At 40.3% G+C, this 21232-nt stretch overlaps 2 protein-coding genes across 6 annotated transcripts in view; both read left to right on the top strand.

Moving 5' to 3' along the window:
- Positions 1 to 1738: 1738 nt before the first annotated feature.
- Positions 1739 to 9569, top strand: LOC135103246 (U3 small nucleolar RNA-associated protein 25 homolog). The gene is given in 16 exon segments (XM_064009292.1): positions 1739 to 1931; positions 2702 to 3061; positions 3915 to 4026; positions 4085 to 4224; positions 4226 to 4243; positions 4245 to 4435; positions 4990 to 5134; positions 5137 to 5208; positions 5639 to 5737; positions 5739 to 5774; positions 6163 to 6303; positions 6305 to 6394; positions 7107 to 7301; positions 7825 to 7914; positions 7916 to 8028; positions 8334 to 9569. Coding segments are annotated over 16 exon segments (2148 nt in total). The 5' UTR covers positions 1739 to 1742; the 3' UTR covers positions 8491 to 9569.
- A 1175-nt stretch (positions 9570 to 10744) lies between these two features.
- The window catches only part of LOC135103580 (titin-like), a 51181-nt gene continuing 40693 nt past the window's right edge, over positions 10745 to 21232 (top strand). For all 5 annotated transcript variants that reach the window (XR_010270120.1, XR_010270122.1, XR_010270121.1 and 2 more), the window contains exon 1: positions 10745 to 10896. Coding sequence is in view for 2 of the 5 variants with exons in the window: in XM_064010038.1 (XP_063866108.1) it covers positions 10845 to 10896 (52 nt within the window). In the remaining 3 variants the exon portion in view is untranslated. The remainder of the gene's footprint in view (positions 10897 to 21232) is intronic.

Here is a 21232-nt window from a genome sequence, read left to right as displayed (position 1 = left end):
TGATCGGAGGAGCCCAACGGAGAAGAAAGGGTGACAGCATAAGTAGAAGGATTAGAGGTCAGGAAAAGGTCAAGAATGATGGGCGTATCTCCAAGACAGTCAGGAATACGAGTAGGGTGTTGCACCAATTGCTCTAGGTCGTGGATGATAGCAAAGTTGAAGGCTAGTTCACCAGAATGATCAGTGAAGGGAGAGGAAAGCCAAAGCTGGTGGTAAACAATGAAGTCTCCAAGAATTCCAAGAATGGAGATCTCTGCAAAAGGGAAGAGGGTTAGAATGTGCTCCACTTTGGAAGTTAAGTAGTCAAAGAATTTTTTATAGTCAGAGGACTTAGGTGACAGGTATACAGCACAGATAAATTTAGTTTGAGAGTGACTCTGTAGTCGTAGCCAGATGGTGGAAAACTCGGAAGATTCAAGAGCGTGGGCACGAGAGCAGGTTAAGTCATTGCGCACATAAACGCAGCATCCAGCTTTGGATCGAAAATGAGGATAGAGAAAGTAGGAGGGAACAGAAAAGGGGCTACTGTCAGTTGCCTCAGATACCTGAGTTTCAATGAGGAAAAGAAGATGAGGTTTAGAAGAGGAGAGGTGGTGTTCTACAGATTGAAAATTAGATCTTAGACCGCGAATGTTGCAGAAGTTAATGAAGAAAAAGTTGAGGGGTGTGTCAAGACACTTAGGGTCGTCGACAGAAAGACAGTCCGACCTGAGGACATTTATGGTCCCCTCCCCAGATCGGGACTCCGAGGCTGGTGTGGTCAATTAATGAAGACAAGATGTTTTCTATGATAACATCTGGAAAAATGGCGAAATCTAGCTATATTGGTACAAAAAAAAAAATCATTCTAAAAGCCACAAAAGCAAAGTCTGACAGGAATAATGAACATTTTCTCTTGTTTTGCAATGAAAAGGGTTGGAAAATAACACTTGCTTGTCAAAGACAAAAATCGTGTTACATAGTGTAATGTGCAATGAGAAAATAAACTAATAAACAGGAATGTCAAAGTTTAGGAGAGAGAGAGAGAGAGAGAGAGAGAGAGAGAGAGAGAGAGAGAGAGAGAGAGAGAGAGAGAGTTTTATGAATGTGGTTACTGATACGTTTTGATACCTGGTAGAGGCTTGGCCTCACGAGTGACAGTGAGACTTGTACAGTAATTATAAGATCTTAACTTAGACAGTTGGGTGAGTTTTTGAATAGGAAGTATCCACAATATCTCCTTTTACCTGTACAATCCTCAACATGAAAAAATGGTATATTATGTATTAATGAGAGAGAGAGAGAGAGAGAGAGAGAGAGAGAGAGAGAGAGAGAGAGAGAGAGGGAGGGTGGGGGAGAGCACCGTTCGAGGAGCGAAAACAAATCCACGCCTCATCAAAACAAAACTCTCAGGCCGCTGCATGTGTGTAGCGTTGTGTTGGTATGGAGTACTAGTAAAACGTTACATCTTACACAACGTTTGTAAATTCACTACATCTGCCTGAGGTATATACAGTTACTGTGCCTCAGCGGCAGCGATAACTACAGTGTGTGCACTGTAAGCACAACAGACCAGCAGGCAGATTACAGTGAAGCAACAATGGCACGTGGTCGAGGTGGAAAAATGCGCAGATTTCCCAGCACTAGGGTAAAAAATAGGAAAGAAGAGAGGCAGCCAAGTAAAAGACAGTACGAAGAGTTTGGGGAAGCCCATCCTATTGACGAGAAGGAAGCCGTCGTGAAAAGACTGAAGGTGAGAGTGAATGAGACCCTGTCAAATATGTGTTCTTGAGAAGGAAAAGCCTGGAGCTGATTGCTCTTGGGGGCATGTAGAAATACTTTTATGTAATAAAAGTATATTCATAGAGGCCTTGGTGCGTGGAGAGGGCTCTGACAGTACCGGAGGTTACCTGCCCATTTTATTGACGTTTTCAAACCTTAATTTACATAAGGTATTTATTTTCATTTTTATCTTTTATCTTTAAACTTTGCACTAAATTATTCTTGTTTAGTTGCACTAAAAATCATATAAATTTCAAGGTGTATTTCATAATTTTATCAAATTTCTGGTGTTACTGATTTTTTTGAGTAGGGAAGGCATATAATGTCTCTTAGAAGAAAGAAAGCTAGAGCAGATATCACTGGGTCTTCTGTTGTTATAGAAACAGCAAGAATGATTTTATATTGGTGGTTTCTCGTCCTTAATTTTTAGTGAGTAATTTTAAGGAATTAGTTATTTTGGCAGACTGCATCCTTGATATCTATCATAGGCCATGTGTGAGTTGCAGAATGAGAAAGGCTATTTTATACTTGGTGTTAGGCTTAATGTCAAAATGCCCAGACTACTTCCTGTAAGGAGTCAGGGGACAGCATATGCCAACTGACATAATATACACATACATAGCCAGTTTAAGATTTCTCCCTCTTTGAGATTATGGCAAAAATATTATTTTGCTGTGAAGCTAATCAGTTAATTTCATTGTATGTCAAAATGGTAAGAATGTTTTTTATTTTATTTATTCATTTATTTATTTATTTGTTATTATTATTATTATTATTATTATTATTATTATTATTATTATTATTATTATTATTATTATTATTATCATCATCATTATTATCATTGATGTTTTAATATTAGTTTGTTTATTTATTATGATATCAGTGGGATGTGGGTTACTGAAAATGTACCGGTTTTTGTATAGTACTTGTTATTTACCAGGTGGAAGATACTGAGGATCCTCAGCCTCATGATGATGATGGTGAGGGGTCATCCAGTGAGGAGGAAGGTGGTGGGGATGATGTACTGTCTAGACTACTGGCAACCTTCAACACCCAAAATGGAAAAGCTGTAGACAGTGATGATGATGATGATGATGATGAGGGGGAGGAGGAGGAGGAGGAGGAGGAAGACAGTGATGAAGAAGATATGCAGGAATGTAGTGATGTAGATGATAATGAAAGTGGTGAGTCTGAAAGTGAAGAGAAGGGAATTGAAGAAGATAAAGAGGAAAATATTGACTCAAGAACCCAGGACGAGATTTCTGGTGATGAAGATTCCGAGTGTCATGAAGACAGAGAGGTTAGTGTGAACTGATGTTTTATAATACTGTTCCTTTCTACGTGTATTTATTGATCAATTAATCTCTCTCTCTCTCTCTCTCTCTCTCTCTCTCTCTCTCTCTCTCTCTCTCTCTCTCTCTCTCTCTCTCTCTCTCTCTCTCTCTCTCTCTCTCTCTCTCTCTCTCTCTCTCTCTCTCTCTCTCTCTCTCTCTCTCTCTCTCTCTCTCTCTCTCTCTCTCTCTCTCTCTCTCTCTCTCTCTCTCTCTCTCTCTCTCTGCTACAAGGAATGCTGAAATGATATTCACATGTGACAAGTTGTGAGAATGAAAGGAGATATGTCAAAATATCTTATTACAAAAAAATTCTATAAAGTTTTAGTTATAGTAGACATTTTGTTAGCTTTTTATAAAGTGTTTGAGATAAGCATAGTCAAAATAACAATAATTTTGTTGTGATCATTAATGTGGTAGGAGCGATAGTTAGTGGTTTCATTTATTAAAAGATATTTGGAATGTTACTCATAAAGTCATTGATTTCCTTGCTTGTCAAAAATGGTGACAGGAATGGAGTGAAGGGATTGGAAATATTTATGTACTTTTTATCCCTATGTTCTGGCAAGTGCTGTGTGGATGCATTATCATGTTAACTAGATAAGTGCTGTGTGGATGCATTATTTTGTTAGCTAGTCATTATTTTTATTTATTTATTATTTATTTACTTATTTTACAGGCAGTTAATGACTCCTCTGATGAAGAAGATCATGCTACACACAGTCCAGAAGGATCCTTTTTTCAAGGCATTTTGAGAAAAACTTGAATGAATTGTGTGCAGAACAGGTGAAAGACAGGACAAAATGGGTCTCGTCTTTCCAGGAATGGCCCACTTTAGGGAGAGTAAAAATTGAAGTACCAAAGGTTGAAATGCAAGCCTCAAAACCTCTTTTGTTGGCTGAGAAAAATGAAGTAGATGATCCACCTGCCATTGGTTTGGTGCCTCAGCCTCCAGACCTTGGACAGTATAGCCTGCAGGATTATTACATAAGAAAGAGTTTGCGAGATAATGTATGCTTTTACCAGTGATCCTGATAGAGTCATAAAGTGTCCTACTGGTTTGACAAACTTGCAGAAAGAGTTGTTAGGTGTCCTCTCAAATTACTCAGACTTGTACTATCCAGAGGCCTCCCCATGAACATTGGGAGGAAAGTGAGAACTATTTATACTCTTCATGCTGTAAATCACGTTCTCAAAACAAGGAAGAAAATTATGAACCACAATGCCAAAATCAAATCCCAGAAAAAGAAGAAAAGTGGTGCCACTAATGATGCACATCGAGACCAAGGTTACACCAGGCCAAAAGTTCTTATTTTACTTCCTTTCAAACACTCTGCCTACTTGTAAGGTTATATATTAAAGTACTTATAAGTAAGATATTTTGTTATATTTAATGATAAGAATATATGTGCCTTGGGTACAATTTTATGCAGACTCACTTGTTTTGAATCATATAATGTGTTTTGATGATAAATTGGTGGTTTAAGTTACATGAGGAACTGCTTTTTGTGTCTGTAGTAAAGGTGCATGTTAATGAAAAGTTTGGCTATTGCCATTATGAGAATAATGTGAAAGAGAGTGGGTGAAAAGATAAAATACTGCAGTGTGAAATTATTTGGTTACATGGATAGAATGCATGAGAATGAAGTGACTGTAGAGTAAATATTGTAGGTATTTAAAAGATGATAGGTCCTCCAGTGGAATGGGTGGATGGATTTTTATGAGACAAGGTGAGTGGAAAAGGGAGGGGACTTAAGTGTGCCAGGGTGCAATTTATGGACAGAAGCAAGGGTAGAATTCTATCATGGTGACTTTCTTGGATGGGTTCTAATGAATAAAAGCCAGATTAGATAAACAGAACCATATAGAAAGCTATTTTCATGTTTTCATTCTGCAGGGTGGTGGAAATATTAGTGGCACTGATGTTTAAGGAGGCAAAGGCACATGTACAAAACTATAGCCGTTTCAAAGAAGATTATGGCCCTGGAGAAGAGGAGAAGGAAGATAAACTCAGCCGACCAGAGGACTTTGTGGCTGTCTTTAAAAGGGTGACTCAAATGAAGATTTCAAGCTTGGCCTCAAGGTCACCAAAAAACTCTCTAAAGGTAAACATGCAGTGTCAATAACATAAGCTGCCTGAAACCTTGATGGATAGCATGCTTCATTCAAGATTTCAAAAGGTCTGAGATTTGATTCTTTGAATAGTTGGAGATATGTGATGAGCTTTCTTTGAGATTATAGTTATGACCTTACATTGTGACAAGAATGGTTGACAAGCAGTTTTCTGTGTTCATGTGTGTGGATCTATCTAGTTGCCAGTATATAGGGATGATTGGGGTGAATTATTTTAAATATCTCAGGGAACTGAGGGCTAATAAACCAAACACTTAGAAGAAAGCTATGAGAAGGGAACAGAGGACTAGACTAAATTATGTATGACATTTTTTTGCATGTTATTAGGTTGTACATGGTAGCTTCCATGTAAACATTGCTTCTTCTCTTTCAAAATAATGATGCAGTTGTAATATGTTCACATTTTTTTCCAGCTTTATGCAGACTTCTATCAATCTGATATCATCCTGGCATCCCCCCTGGGACTGCGGTATATCATGGGCTCCACCAATCGCACTGATATTCAGACTGACTTTCCTCACATCAGTTGAGATCCTTATCCTCGATCAGGTAGGGGCAGTTCCATTCCATCATGCAGTAGTATGATTCCACAATATAATGTATGTTTTCCTTTCTCCATTACTGTGCTAGTCTAGATTTCCTGTGTTTAAGGACAAAAAATATTTATAGGAATGGCCTTCTAGATAGTGACCATAGTTCACAAAAAGTGCTACTGGATCACCATCATTTACTATTCATTAAAGGCTTGAGAATCAAGTTACAACAAAAATTTTATGAAGAATCATTGTTTGCACTGCATTTTTTTTTATTGTTTTCTAATATATTATTGATAACTTTTAAGATGAATACATATATTGATCATAGTTCACTAACCCAATTTTCATTATGTTGCCAAGACAATACAACATACTATCTGTTTTTATTCTGATATTTTCAGGCAGATATTTTTATGATGCAAAACTGGGAACACATTCTTGTCTTGATGGAAGCAATCAATAAGCCCCCACATGATGTTCACAAACTCGACACTGACCTGACACGAGTGAGGTTGTGGTCCCTGGAGGGCCATGCTTCTCTCTCACCGCCAGACTGTCATGTTCTCTTCAACCACTGTAGACCACCACCGTGCCCTCATCAGCAAATGTTCCAACTTTGCTGGGAGATTGGAGGTGAGGCACTCATGCTTTCTTTTCATTTGGTAATATGCAATGATATGTAATTGGAGGAATTTATGAAATATGAAAGCTGTCAAAGTGGTAGAAATATGGTGAATAGAATAAAGCCCTACTTCTGTGTCACAACAACCTTTGCCTGAGAAAACTTTTATCTAACAAATAATTCAGTGTACAGCCTGTCCATATCCTATGCTTGAGTGTTATTCTTGCTCTTCTAGAAAGCATTTACAATTTTTTCCAAAATTCATAACATTCTCACAATTATTTTGCTATATCCTTCAAATTGTATCTCTCTCTCTCTCTCTCCTCTCTCTCTCTCCTCTCTCTCCTCTCTCTCTCTCTCTCTCTCTCTCTCTCTCCTCTCTCTCTCTCTCTCTCCTCTCTCTCTCTCTCTCCTCTCTCTCTCCTCTCTCTCCTCCTCTCTCTCTCTCTCTCTCTCTCTCTCTCTCTCTCTCTCTCTCTCTCTCTCTCTCCTCTCTCTCCTCTCTCTCTCTCCTCTCTCCTCTCCTCTCTCTCTCTCTCTCTCTCTCTCTCTCTCTCTCTCTCTCTCTCTCTCTCTCTCTCTCGTTATATATATTTCAGTAGGTTCTCTGAATTTGTATTTCCCATTTTTTCGTATGCTCTTCCCTCTTCCTACAGGTATTGAACCCTGCACAGGGTGGGTCTGTGCAGGAGGTGGTGGTGCACACAGAATTGATAATCAACAATATACCTGGCATTAGAGATCCTGACACACGCTTCCACCACTTCACAACTGAGCTGCTGCCCCGGCTCAGGGCAGAGCAGCGTTCCCACACACTGGTCTAACATTCCTGATTATTGTGACTATGTGAGATTACTGCGGTACCTGAAGGAGGACGGTGGTACCAGCATTGCTTCCATCAATGAATATATGGTTGGGGTAAGGACAACCATCTCATCTTAGTTTAGTAGTACACCTGTTTTGTTGTTTGTTAATATAAAACCACATGATAGAAATCATTATGTTTTGGAGAGACTGAATGCTTTAAATGATATATTCCTAAATATTATATGATTTTATTTGGAGGATATTTCAGTTTGTTGCATATTTTGTCAGAGCCATGGGTATGTACTATTGTCCCTTCACAATAGTTGGTCCAAATGCTTTGTATAGATTTTCTGAATGAGAGTTAAATGAACATCTTTATCTTTTTTTTTTTTTTTTTTTTTTTTTTACAATTGCATAGACATTTGCCATGGAATGAGACACTAGAGGAAACTTTGGAGGACAGAAAAGTCGGCAGGAATGTCAAGACACTAAGATGACAGGAAAAAACGATAAGAATGAGTTGATCTCAGCCTAGATTCTTTTCAAGAAGTAGTTTGATTATGTATTTCTTTGCTTCAGAAGAGATTGAGTTTTCTTAGTCAAAAGATTATTTTAAGATTTTTTTCTTTTCCAGCAAAACAGCAAAATAGCCCAAGATTCGCAGCCTTGTTTTTCGAGGGGAAAGCGCCACTTTTTGCTTTACACAGACCGTTTTCATTTCTACCCGCCGATATTGCATCAAGGGTGTGCGGCACATCATATTCTATGATCTGCCAACCTACCCACACTTCTTTTCAGAGATCTGTAACTTGATGGTGGTAAGTTGTTTCCAGAAATAGTCTAATAATTAGAAATAATCAGATTTTCCCTTTTGTGATTGTTCCCCTAATATATGAATGAACATATGAAAAATGGGAATTTAGGAATCCAGTATATTCTTATCCATAAAAAATAGATAAATAAATAAATGCACATTTGCTAATCATCTTTTACTCACATTTGTTGTCATTGTGAAAAATTTAATTTTCATTAGTGTTGTTTAGAGGTAGCTATCACTAGCTTTGTGTATGTTTCATGATTTATTGTAGCATGTGTAGGTTTAATAGTATTTCCTTATTGTCTTCCTTGCAGGAGAGTAACCAGAACCCGCAGAACTCGGAAGCAGCATCTGGGCAGCACAGTGACAATGCTGGTGCAGAAATCCAACTTAACCCGCCTGATTGGAATCCTAGGCACCCAGCGCACCACAGATATCCTTTCCTCAGGGAAGGCCATCCATACCTGTGTTCTGGGAAAGTGATTAAAGGGATTTAGATGTTGCTCAGTTTTGTGGATCCATTTTTATGCTGTGTCATAAACCTTTCCCTACCTACCAGCATTGAGGAAAACCACTTAGGGAGCTGTGTGGTTCAGATAATCCTTCTCTGCCAAAAAATGTTGGGAATGTTATCAATCTCATGCATTCATGGGAACATAGTAACAGAAACTTCTCTCTTAGTTAGATGTTTATTCTTATGTTGATGTGGGAGAGAAAGCTAAGTTGCTTTGTGGTTGGTGTGGGGTACAGTAAGTGGAACGTCAACAGTGGCATGTTTCCAGCAAGGCAAGGAATGTGAGGGCAGGAAATGAATAATTTCATAAAAGTTAGTGATAGAATAAAAATTATGCTCAAAATTTATATTTCTCCATATATTTTTTAAATCTGAATGCTATATTGTATGTTTTCATGTAGATTGTGTGTATTTGGTAACATTCATCACTAGTAACAAGAAGTGTTATAGTTGTGAGTGTCTGACATGGACTTATGTCTCTTTTGCCACCCTGTGATATGCTGTGTCTCAGGGATGTGTTTCTTGTTAAAGGTGACCCCATTATTTTTGTCTGTTCAAGCTGACCCATATGTTGAACCATTGGTGAGGGTAGACAACTTGTTTGACTCATGCAATGCAAGTGGAGTTTGTTCATGACTTTCAAGTTGGAAATTGAGTACAGACCCATTAGTAGGAAGGTAAAGTGAATTCCAGTAAACAATAATTTCAGGAGTATATTTTATCAATATACTGTTATGTATTAAAATGTCCTTACTATGTTTTTATGTAACCAGCATTTCCTTTGATTATATTACTTATTTGCCTATATGAAATGTTCAACATATGTTCCCATTACATACATTTTCAGAAGCATTCCATCATCATTAATATCATCATCATCATCATCATCATCACTCATTCCATGTCTTCCAGAGTATAATTAAGATATCAGCCATTGCATCTCTATCATGTAAAATTACCTCAATCCATAAATTATGAGGTCTGTGTTTAGACTAATATGAAGGTGAATGTTTTTGTTGATTGGTAAATAAAATTGTTTTGAAGTATATTGCTTATTTCTTTATTTATTTATTTATGTATATTTTATCCATTTTTTCTCATAAATATGACGTGAACATGAACACCAAAAGAGAGCAAAGTTGGCAACGGAGATGGAATACCTAACAGTGGAGCCTTTCTTATTGGCCTTCGTGATTTTCTTATTTATGCATTTTATAAATGCTTAATTAATTATTATCATCATTATTATTTTACAACTTTATGTTATTTCTTTAACGATTTACATAGCACCATGCAAATAAGTACATAGTAGGTATTCATTGTGAAAAAGATGTAACCATGTTCTTCCTTACACTCCTCACCGTTCTTGACAAACATCTCCACACTTTGATCCTCCCTTCAACCTCCTGTAAATTACTTTTAATATCCTCCCTAAAGTTTTCATTAGAGCAACCACTCTACACTGGTCACCACAAGCAGCAGGGTCAACGCATCTCTCATATGTATTGCTAATTTCCTTATACTTGTTGCTTTCTGCTATTGCCTACTGTTTAAGAATATAAGGATAGAAGTCTGTGGAAGGCAGTAGTCAACATACACAAGGTACCTCTTGTTGACCGGCGAGTGCCATATCTCATTAGTGAACGAATCTCCAGTTTCTCTGAAATTTAAATTAAAATTTTTGTCACATTACCATTTACAATATAACTGCTAAACTTGATCTAATATTTCATTAAAAGTATTTGTTAGTTTAGTTATAATTATTTTGTATGCTATGATATTATTTTAAAAGGTTTGGGAGGGCAACACGAATGTAGTGTCCCAGTTAATATTTCTGGCCGTAAATCTGCACGTACTTAGAGGCTTGAAAAGGGTTACATAATTATGAACATCCTCTCTAGGGGTTAATTCTTAAGTGTGAATTTGCGAAGAAATAATAAGGGAGTAGTGAAAGATGGGGCATATTTCCGCCATTGCCTGAAAGCTTCACTCTTGCAAGGGGTGTGTAGTCTATACCTAAGCGCTGTGGTAGCATCTATTGAGCACACATCATCAGCCAACACGGAGGTTCGCTTGATGACACGAGGGGTCTAAATATATATGCAAAATCCTTATAACAAGCAAATGGTAGATGATATAAAGTTATATAATGATTTGGGGACGAAATAGAAGCTTATATATTTTATCTGATGTGATTTGAAGGAAAGAACATTGTATATAAATACCGGCGCTTTTTGTTTTGGTCAGTCGTGTGTAAGGAGTGCTACGGGGTGGTTGCAGTGTGTTGGTGCTGGACAGCCGCCACTGGACGCGAATAGAGATAATGTCAGGTGATATTCAACCCAGGAAGCGCAAGGGAAAGGGAAAGAGGAAAGGTACGTATACATATTGGACTATGTCGTTGATTAGATGCGTAAATATTGTAATGGATGAGGGGCAGCGGCTGGGCGAGTAGGGGCAGGATAAGCGGTGGCCTTTTTGGGCGTGATGGGCGGTGGGGGTGGCTGTGCTTGTCTCGGCCTGGCATTCCTGGGGGTCAACTGGTATTGGTCAGGCGGTAACCATACATTACTGACACCTGTCATGCTTTATTTTAGGGAAATACCACGTGTAATTGTAGGTTTTGTTGCTTAGTTTCCTGTCTGCATTTTTTGTTTCTTACGTAATTGTATTCTTACTATTTTAAGTCAATGTTGTTGTGTCTCGTCATTCAGTGTTGTTTGATGGCATTTTCCGCCAAGGCTGTGAATGTTTGTGATGAAAACGGCGTCTTCCGGTGATTCATTCCACTTAGCCATTGCCTGATTTGAAATGCCCGGGTTTTCTCGCATCTAATTTCTTATATAATTTCTTGTTGTGTCCCTCTTCACGATGTTGATTGTCTAGGTACTCTCCACTGTGTGTGTGTGTGTGTGTGTGTGTGTAACGTAAGGTTAGAGTATAATGTCAAAATGTCTAGGCTTAAGACCAATGAATGAAAGATTAGATAAATGTCTTTATTGTTTAACTGTGTCGCTCATTTAGCTGTTATTTGTGTAATTCAACTTGACTCAGTAGTTAGCCACTGACAGCAGGCTGATGTTTTTGTCAATCCATGGATGGGATGAATTTATTTTGCAACATGGGATATATAGGTTTTCTTGTCTTCCTTTGTATGGGTTATGACACTTAAGTGTTCTCTTTTTCATTGATATGGATGATTTGGCATGTGCTGGCATCAGTCTCAAGCATGAATATGATGAATAAATAAGTAGGAAGTGGGATGTTTTGTTGGGCTGCTTGTTGGTTTTGTTGGTCTGTCTGCCCTAATGTAATTTGTTATTCTCCTTGAAGAGAAAAACAAGTTTTTGTGTGAGTGAGTAGTGTAAAGTACTGGACTTGGGTTAAGTATGGTTGTGGGGGAACATAGAGCTGTCTGGAGTTTTGTACAAGTTGTTCTCTTAAAAATATTTTTTTATGTAAATAAAAAAGTGAAAATAATATAGGGCTTAATTTTTAAATACTGTAATTATTATTTTTGTTGTGTTGTCTTGGTATTGATGGGTTGGTTATATCAGGTCACCAGCAGGTGGCGCAGCTGGGAGGACACCCGAGTCAAGGCAGAGGCCACCCAAAGTCACCTCCTGTGAGCTCTGACAGCAGTGTGCATTTGTCTGCTGCTGCTGCTGTTGTGTTGATGCTACTTGATGAATATTGTGTGATGCTTAACAGTGATCTCTTGACTTTTATTTGCTGGTGTAATACTCACCAAACAGCTGACCCACTGTCTTTGCCATGCTCTCCTGAAGAGTGACTTGCTGGTGTGTTCATCATCCTGTGATTTGAGGTGCAGTGTTCAACTAAGTGAATGGAGTGTAACTTTTCTTGTTGACCTTTCCTGCCAATTAAAGGACATCATTATTTATCTTTGCAACTTGACAACCCCTTTCAGATCTTTTTCTTGGGAAAATATTCCTATAATATCTTACAGGCATTTTTTTTTGCCCTCTCCCCTGTTTTCACTTTTTTTTTTTTATTATTTTATTGTGTTGGTTGTTTAATGATTGTCTTCACTAACATTAGGTCATAGAAAGTGTGCATTCAGGACTGCTGCTGCCTTAGGTCACCTGTGATGCATCTGTTTCCAGGGATTTGAAACAAACTATGCTCACGTATGTGTGTCTTTTTATGTGAATGATGAGTGTAGTTTCCATTTCTCCATCATCCTGTACAGTTCAATTTCATCACTCATTCTAATTGAATGTAGTTAAAAATTACATCATTGTAACATTATACTGAGAATTTATCTGGTATTATTAGGATTCAGTCAAATTTACGCACCAGGGTGTTTATGTGTCGTGCTAAAGATTACACTTCATTTTGTGTAGGTAGGCTATATCCCTATTGTAGAACTCTGTCTGATGACTCATTATTTTCATTGTTTTATTACACATTTCATCTATCATCTCATGGCTTGGATTAAGTTGATATGTATTTTTTGTAGAGCTCTATTTTAGTCATCCCTAATGCCCATAATTTTCTAACACATTTTGATATGATGTCTCTTGACTGGAATCACTTGAGAAAAGGACCATGTAAAAAAAAAAAAAAAAAAAAAATTTGTTTATGGGACTGCTACCAGTGTTTCTAGATGTCTTTTTGCGAATATTTTTTAATTCACTCTTTGTCTGTTATTGATTTATTGCACACCTTGATTGATTACTGTAAATGATAAGTGTGTGAACAGTGGTATTCTAATACTAGTGCAATATTACTTTAGTGTAAAACAGAAAAGATGAAAAGGGAAACTATATGTACACAGTATGAGGCAGGAAAAGTTACCGATAAGAGAGAGGAGGTGGACAGGTTATAGTACAGCAGTAGCAGAGCAAAAAGGAAATAAATAATGAGTAGAGACTTAACTAACCTCAGATTTAAGAGGAGCTGGGGAATAAAAGCAGCAGTATGACGTACAGGGATCACTATAAAAGGAGTAAGGTAAAGAATCAGCACATGTGTGGAGAAGGGAAAGAAAACAGTTTGTAGTGAGAGGAAAAGTTAGCAGTAGTGTAGAGTATAAAAACTGTGAACAATAAAAAAATTTTGATAAGGAATCAGAATCCTTGGGAAAAGGAGAAATAGTGGGGAGGAATAGTTTGTAGTCTGGAGGCATGTAAAGATCAATAGTAGTAAAAGGAATAAGATAAGGAATCCATGTTGGGCAGGAAAAAAAAGCAGACAGTTTGCAGTCAAGTTTAGAAGTATTTAAGGTGATAGTGGGAGGTGTGTTGACTGATTAAAAGCAAACAGTGCAAGGTGTAAAGATTACCCAATGAAAAAAAAAAAAGAATTGATATCAGGAGGAAGGAAAAGAAGACAGTGTGTGGTCAGGTGTAGGTGGTGTTAGTGGTGGCAATGGTATGTGATCTGGTTAGGAGACACCCCACCTCAACCAACCTATCCTGTTGGGAGTGAGGTGGCAGTGGATCAACCTGGCTGACTGGATTCTTGAAGGGCCATGCAGAGTGCCTGTATCACTTCCTTGGCCTGACATAACACACACACACACACACAACACACACACACACACACACACACACACACACACACACACACACACACCACACACACACACACACACACACACACAAGGCATGACTGAATGTGTGTGTGTGTGTGTGTGTAGGTCTGGTAACTTATAGCTTTCCTTCAGTTCTCAAATAGCAGCAGTACTAAAAGTTATATTATACAGTATGAATGAACTTCCAACACATACCAAACACACTACAGGTCACTGAGAAACCTGCTCAGTGATACATACCAAAGTGTTAATTCGTGTTGCTGTATAGAGAAGATATCAATGGGTTGTAGGATGCTAATACATGTATGAGTATAGTATTTTTAGGCGTCATCCATATTATCTCCAGTCTCACTCATTTATCATATTATCAGGCACCACATTCCTCCTCCCCCAGATTCCTTGTCCTAATTAATGTAGTTGTTATGTAAAAGGCTTCAGTAGTTTGCAGGATGTGAATGTGGGATGAGATTAGCAGCATTAGTCTTATCAACTATCTTATTTTCACTCTCCTTCACTCTGGCGCCACTGTCCTCCCTTATCCCTTCAGTACCATTGTGTATCATATCACTTGTCCCCCCTACACCTTTATCTGATTGCCACGTGCTCCTCTTTTTTTTTTTTTTTTTTTCTCTCTGCAGTACCGTCAGTCTCATTTGTCTCCGTATCTTTATCTGGCGCCATCCCCTCCCCCTCATACCCCGCGCAGTACTTTCATGTTAGAGGGTGAATGGGTGGTGGGTGATCAGGATTGGAAGTAAAAGAAAACACTTGAGAAAAGTCCTTGGAGCATTACTAATATATGGTCTGTCAAGCCCTTTCACTACCTCACACCTTAAGTACTACATTTCTTTCATGGGATGGGTGGTAATTAGAGAAACACCTGAGAAAGAACACCTGAATACACTAATGCACATGGTATCACCCCTTCCCATGCCTTACATTTCACTTCACTTTCCCTAGCTCTCCCAAGCTCTCATCTCCTCTGTAGCAGTATTCCTAAACATCGTGATATCAAAATTAAGCCAAAGCATTCTACTTTGATTGCATAATGAGGACTGAACCTGGGCAGAGAGAGGGAGAGAGAGATTGTTAAAAAGGAAACAAGAATGTGGACATGTGTAAAGTGTTTGTTGTAGCTGCATTGCAATCCAGCTTTAAAACCGAAAATAAGCGAAACATTACGGAAACTCATCAATTAAAGGAGAGAGAGAGAGAGAAAGGGGGAGCATGTAGGATTATGTATAGGGTTAAGTACATTACCGAATCACCTTTTAAAGACCGAAATGGGTGGAATGTTTCAAGACTGATCGCGTATTTAAACGAGAAAAAGTTTCTGTAAAAAAAAAAGTTTGCTATGTGTAGTTTTCTTACGACTACCACTTTAAACACACACACACACACACACACACACACACACACACACACACACACACACACACACACACACAACGGGGGTTCCGATGTGAAGTCGTAAATTGAGATTAGAAAACGTTAAGCTTGGTTTATTGTGCTCGGCGTGAGTGGCGCCTTGCATCCCACACTGCAGCTCCGAGCACCGTGTGGCCCCCAGAGAGAGAGAGAGAGAGAGAGAGAGAGAGAGAGAGAGAGAGAGAGAGAGAGAGAGAGAGAGAGAGCATGGTGGTTGGTTCTAAGCGCGAAGTACAGTGCGGTAGTAGTATTGGGAGCAGGAAGAGGGTGAGGAGAAGCAGAACCATTCCCGAATGTTGTTACGTAAAGTGGCGCCGCGAGGTTACTGAGACCGCGCCGAACCTAGCAACAGTACATGCTTACGTAACACCTGCACCCGTCCACACTTCCCCCACACCCCCCGGCACACACCTACGCTCGTATCGTCCACACTTATATTCACACACCTGTATCCATCTAGAGTCTAGACACACTTTCTTAGTCACCTATACACACACACACACACACACACACACACACACACACGGAGTTTGAGCAAGTCAGCCTGTGAAGAGAGATTAAAAATGTTGGAAATTCCTATCCTTGAAAATAGAAGATTTAATAATCATCTATAGAATCATAAATGGTATGGCAAATGTGGACAAAAAATGTTTTATAAATTTACACACACAGAGTACAAGGGGGACACAGTAAGAAGCTGAAAAAAAAAAAGTTAACTGTAGAAGAGACATCAAGAAGTATAGTTTTCCTCGAAGAAGTGTGCACAAATGGAATGCACTCAGTGAAGACGTTGTCAGTGCCGTAACTCTCCCTGCTTTTAAGACCAAACTGGATATAGAGACGGGATACTATGAGATCACTCCCCTCCCGTAAACCACAACTAGGTGAATACACACACACACACACACACACACACACACACACACATGTTTATCTTACATTGTTGGTAAGTTAGAAAATTAATTATTGAATATTTCTTCCTCCTCCTCCTCCTCCTCCTCCTCCTCCTCCTCCTCCTACTACTACTACTACTACTACTACTTCTACTACTACCACCACTACTACCACCTAAAACTGCCGTCATCGTTCTCATATATTTTGTTTCCGCTTCCTTGTTCAACTATACTTCACCATGAAAAGAATACGTAGGAGAGATAAAAGCAGATGAATAGGGAAGAGAGAGAGAGAGAGAGAGAGAGAGAGAGAGAGAGAGAGAGAGAGAGAGAGAGAGAGAGAGAGAGAGAGAACTTGAAGGGAGTTGAGTGACCCTATGCTGGCACACACACACACACACACACACACACACACACACACACACACACACACACACACACACACACACTTTAGCCAGCACGAGCTCCCCTCAAATCCTTCAGTAATAATAGTACAATTAGGCAAATGCACAAACTGGCGATCAACTGGCATCACTTCGCTTAATTGGTACTATATATCAGAGAGAGAGAGAGAGAGAGAGAGAGAGAGAGAGAGAGAGAGAGAGAGAGAGAGAGAGCTGCACGCAACCTGAAATTGTCGTGGTTTAGAATCTCCAATAAAACAACCTGATACTTAATTAGGCTGACTCACCTTCTACATCATACTACTACTACTACTACTACTACTACTGTTAGGTATTACTACTACTACTACTACTACTACTACTACTACTATTACCACCACCACCACCACTTCTAGTATTTCTACTACTACTACTACTACTACTACTACTACAAGGTACTGCTACTACTTGTAATTTTATCTATTTTTATCACCACCACCACCATCACTACTACTACTACTACTACTTCTATTTTTATCGCATTCACCCATCACCACCACTACTACTACTACTACTACTACTACTACTACTACTACTGCTGCTGCCAACCAACTCCCACCACCATTATCATCAGTTATAGTCATTATAATCATCAGTGCCACAATTACAAACAATACACCTATCATTACCTTCATAACAACTTAATCACTGTCATTACTGTCACCAAGACCACCACCGTTACCATCATCATCATCATCATCATTAATTATCATCTTTATCATAATTTGCGAGTAAAGGAAAGGTGATCTATCTATCTGTCTATCTGTTTTCATCTGTTTATATATCTGTCTATCTGTCTTCTATCTATTTGTTTATCTTCGTTTAATTATTATATAATTAACGAAGGCTCAGTTTTTCCATTGACTGTCCCACCTTTATGAGAGAGAGAGAGAGAGAGAGAGAGAGAGAGAGAGAGAGAGAGAGAGAGAGAGAGAGAGAGAGAGAGAGAGAGAATTTCATTATTATTTGACCGTAGAATACAACATAAAACAATATATAATTATCAGTCCAATAAACCGCTTCCTTTGGATCTGAGAGAGAGAGAGAGAGAGAGAGAGAGAGAGAGAGAGAGAGAGAGAGAGAGAGAGAGAGAGAGCCTTGGAGCTGTTCTAATTTTACTCAGTAGGTAAAGATAGCCCCCCTTTCTACCATGCCCCCTCCCTTCTCCCCTTTCCTCGTCACCCCCTCCCTCCATCCTGCCCTGGTCCCCTCCTCCTTCCCTCTCTCCACTTCCCCTCACAAAACTGCACCAGCCAACAACTGCTACTACTTCACCCTGAAAATATTGTTTAGTATTGTTCCCTCTCCACTGGCAGTCTCTCTCTCTCTCTCTCTCTCTCTCTCTCTCTCTCTCTCTCTCTCTCTCTCTCTCTCTCTCTCTCTCTCTCTCTCTCTCTCTCTCTCTCTCTAGCGGCGCCATATCGCCTCGTTACAGCGCCAAAAAAATTCGGTCAGTCAAGTCAATCTCTCTCTCTCTCTCTCTCTCTCTCTCTCTCTCTCTCTCTCTCTCTCTCTCTCTCTCTCTCTCTCTCTCTCTCTCGTTTCCTTCCTCGCAAAGTTTTTATTGTTCAGATTTTGTCTTATTTATTTACACTTATTTATATTTTGGCTGTCCGTTTATCCTTCCTCGGCACACACACACACACACACACACACACACACACACACACACACACACACACAGAGAGAGAGAGAGAGAGAGAGAGAGAGAGAGAGAGAGAGAGAGAGAGAGAGAGAGAGAGAGAGAACCAGCTAGACAGACAGACAGACAGGCAGCTAGACAGACAGACAAACCATAAATTTCTTCTTAAATAGGCTTCCTCTCGATTGGGATTAAGGAAGGTGTTGGCTGGAGGATGGAGGAGGAGGAGGAGGAGAAGGCGGAGGAGGAGGAGGGGGAGGAAAAGAATTAACTGCAGTCGCGTGATTGCGGAAAGAGGGAGAGAGAGGGGGAACCAAAGGGGATGAGGGGAGGGGAGTGAAGAGCTGTACTGAGAGAGAGAGAGAGAGGACAGTCAAAAGGAAAGAAGAGAAGGAAAAAAACAATAAACAAGACAGAATAATAGGTAAAGGCTTTAGTGCACAAGGATAGCATTGGAAGGGGAGAGTCGAGAGAGTGTGGAGACGTTGCTATGGTAATGAGGGGAGGAGACAGTATAGGACGACGAGGCGAGGTAGTGAAGGACAGGGGATGGAAGAAGGGGAGGAGAGGGGGAGTAGGGGAGAAGGGGGGAGTAGGGTAGAAGGCTAACGGGAAGGGAGGAACATGGGAAGGTCTGGCAGTGGTGGGGGGTGGGGAGGGATAGGAGGGGTCAAATCGCGAAGGGGAGGTAGCAAACAGTGGGATAGGAAGGGTTGGAGGCGAGGAGGGGATGGTGGGTTATGAGTCTGGTTGTTACCGCCATGCTGCAGACTTCAAGGTCACCAGAGAGAGAGAGAGAGAGAGAGAGAGAGAGAGAGAGAGAGAGAGAGAGAGAGAGTTTGAATACGTACCCAGAACCCAGTCACCTACACCCAGCCAGCCAATCCATGAGCCTCTATCTCCCTCCTCCTCTCTTCTCCCACATTACTCACGCTTAGAGAGAGAGAGAGAGAGAGAGAGAGAGAGAGAGAGAGAGAGAGAGAGAGAGAGAGAGAGAGAGAGAGAGAGAGACTCGATGTACACGTGTTCTCTTCACCAGCCAATTACGTCATATATGTACCATGTATGCTATTATTACACACACACACACACACACACACACGGAGGGAGAGAGCCATGTACGTCACACTGCATATTGCTTTCCTCTTTGTCACGCGCCTTCTGCCTAATCTTTCTGACGTGTGTAAGTGAAGACAATCAGGAAGCGAAGTCACCTGTAGCCGTGCAAGTGTGCAGAGGCCAGGCATGCAGAGAAGCACCAGGGTAGAACAAGAATAAGCAGGACACACCGTCTCATACCAGGCTGTGATAAACTGCACCGTGCAAACCTTCGAGACATGAAATAGGTCTTGAGGAATGCACCAACCTCCCACCTCCTCTTCCAGCTTCTTGACTTCATTCTTAAGCTATTCCTCTTGTTTTCTTTATCGTCATGCTTGTGTTCTGGAAAGTGATAGCGTCTTGTTTTGTAGGTAGGTAGAATTAGATCCTACCCCTTTTAGCTTCTACTTGACTTCACTCTCATCTGTGTTTTCTACTTTTCTTCGTTGTTACCTTTCGGCGCCATATGACCTCGCTGTTGCGGCACGTAATGGCAATCAGTCAATTATCGTTATCCTTTTTGTTCGGGAGTAGTGTTTTGTTTGTACGTAGAGGGAAGACCAGTACTCCTCCTCCTTCTCTGGTTATTTTTTTTTTTTTTTTATTCTTTATATCGTTATCCTTGTGTTGTGGGTAGTGGCTTGTTTGTAGCTAGAGGGAAGACCTGTACTCCTCGTCCTCATCATCATCTCATCTCGTTTTCTCTATCGCTGTCCTTCCTTAAGTTCTGGAGTAGTGGCTTGTGTTTAGGTAGATGAAAGACCAGTAATACTCCTCTCCTTATCCCATTTCTTCTTTCTTTACCCTTAAGTGGTTAGTGGCTTGTGTGTAGATAGATGAAAGACCAGTACTTCTCTTCTCCTCATCTTATTCCTATATTCTCTTATCATTACTCTTAAATTCTGTAATAGAGGCTTGTGTGCAGGTATAGAAGGTACTGAAGTAACGCCAGTACTCCCGACTCCGAGGCAGACCGTGGCGGCGCGTGGGGTGATAGGGTATAACAGCATGCTGAAGGTCACTTTTTTCTACACACTTGTGCTTACATAATACCTCCTATCACCACGCTAGCTGCTCACATGCGCTCTCTCTCTCTCTCTCTCTCTCTCTCTCTCTCTCTCTCTCTCTCTCTCTCTCTCTCTCTCTCTCACACACACACACACACACACACACACACACACACACACACACACACAACATTCACACACCTCTTTTCCTCCCTCCTTTCTCTTATCCTCCCTCTTCTTCCCCTTCTTTGTCACCATCAAGCCTCCTCCTCCTCCTCCTCCTCCTCCTCCTCCTCCTCCTCCTCCTCCTCCTCCTCCTCCCACGCTAGTACTCTTAACGACTGATGCTTTCTCCCTTCTCTCTCCTCTCCCCTTCTCTCCTATTCTCTGCTCTAAACAAGCCCTCAGCGACTCCCCCTCCTCCTCCTCCTCCTCCTCCCACACATTCACCCTCATGATACTACCCCCTCCCTCCCCTGCTTAGCAACCCCTTTTCCTCCTCCCTCCTCTTCTTCCCACCTCTCTCGACTTCCACACGCTCCCCTCTCCGTCACCTCTTTCCCTTCACTCCCGCCACCCACTCTCGGTATATCGTTCTCTCTCTCTCTCTCTCTCTCTCTCTCTCTCTCTCTCTCTC

This window comes from Scylla paramamosain, chromosome 9, assembly GCF_035594125.1.
Source record: "Scylla paramamosain isolate STU-SP2022 chromosome 9, ASM3559412v1, whole genome shotgun sequence".
Lineage (NCBI taxonomy): Eukaryota > Metazoa > Arthropoda > Malacostraca > Decapoda > Portunidae > Scylla > Scylla paramamosain.
The sequence above is the reverse complement of the archived record's forward strand: the minus strand, read 5'-3'. Positions and strand labels throughout refer to the sequence as shown.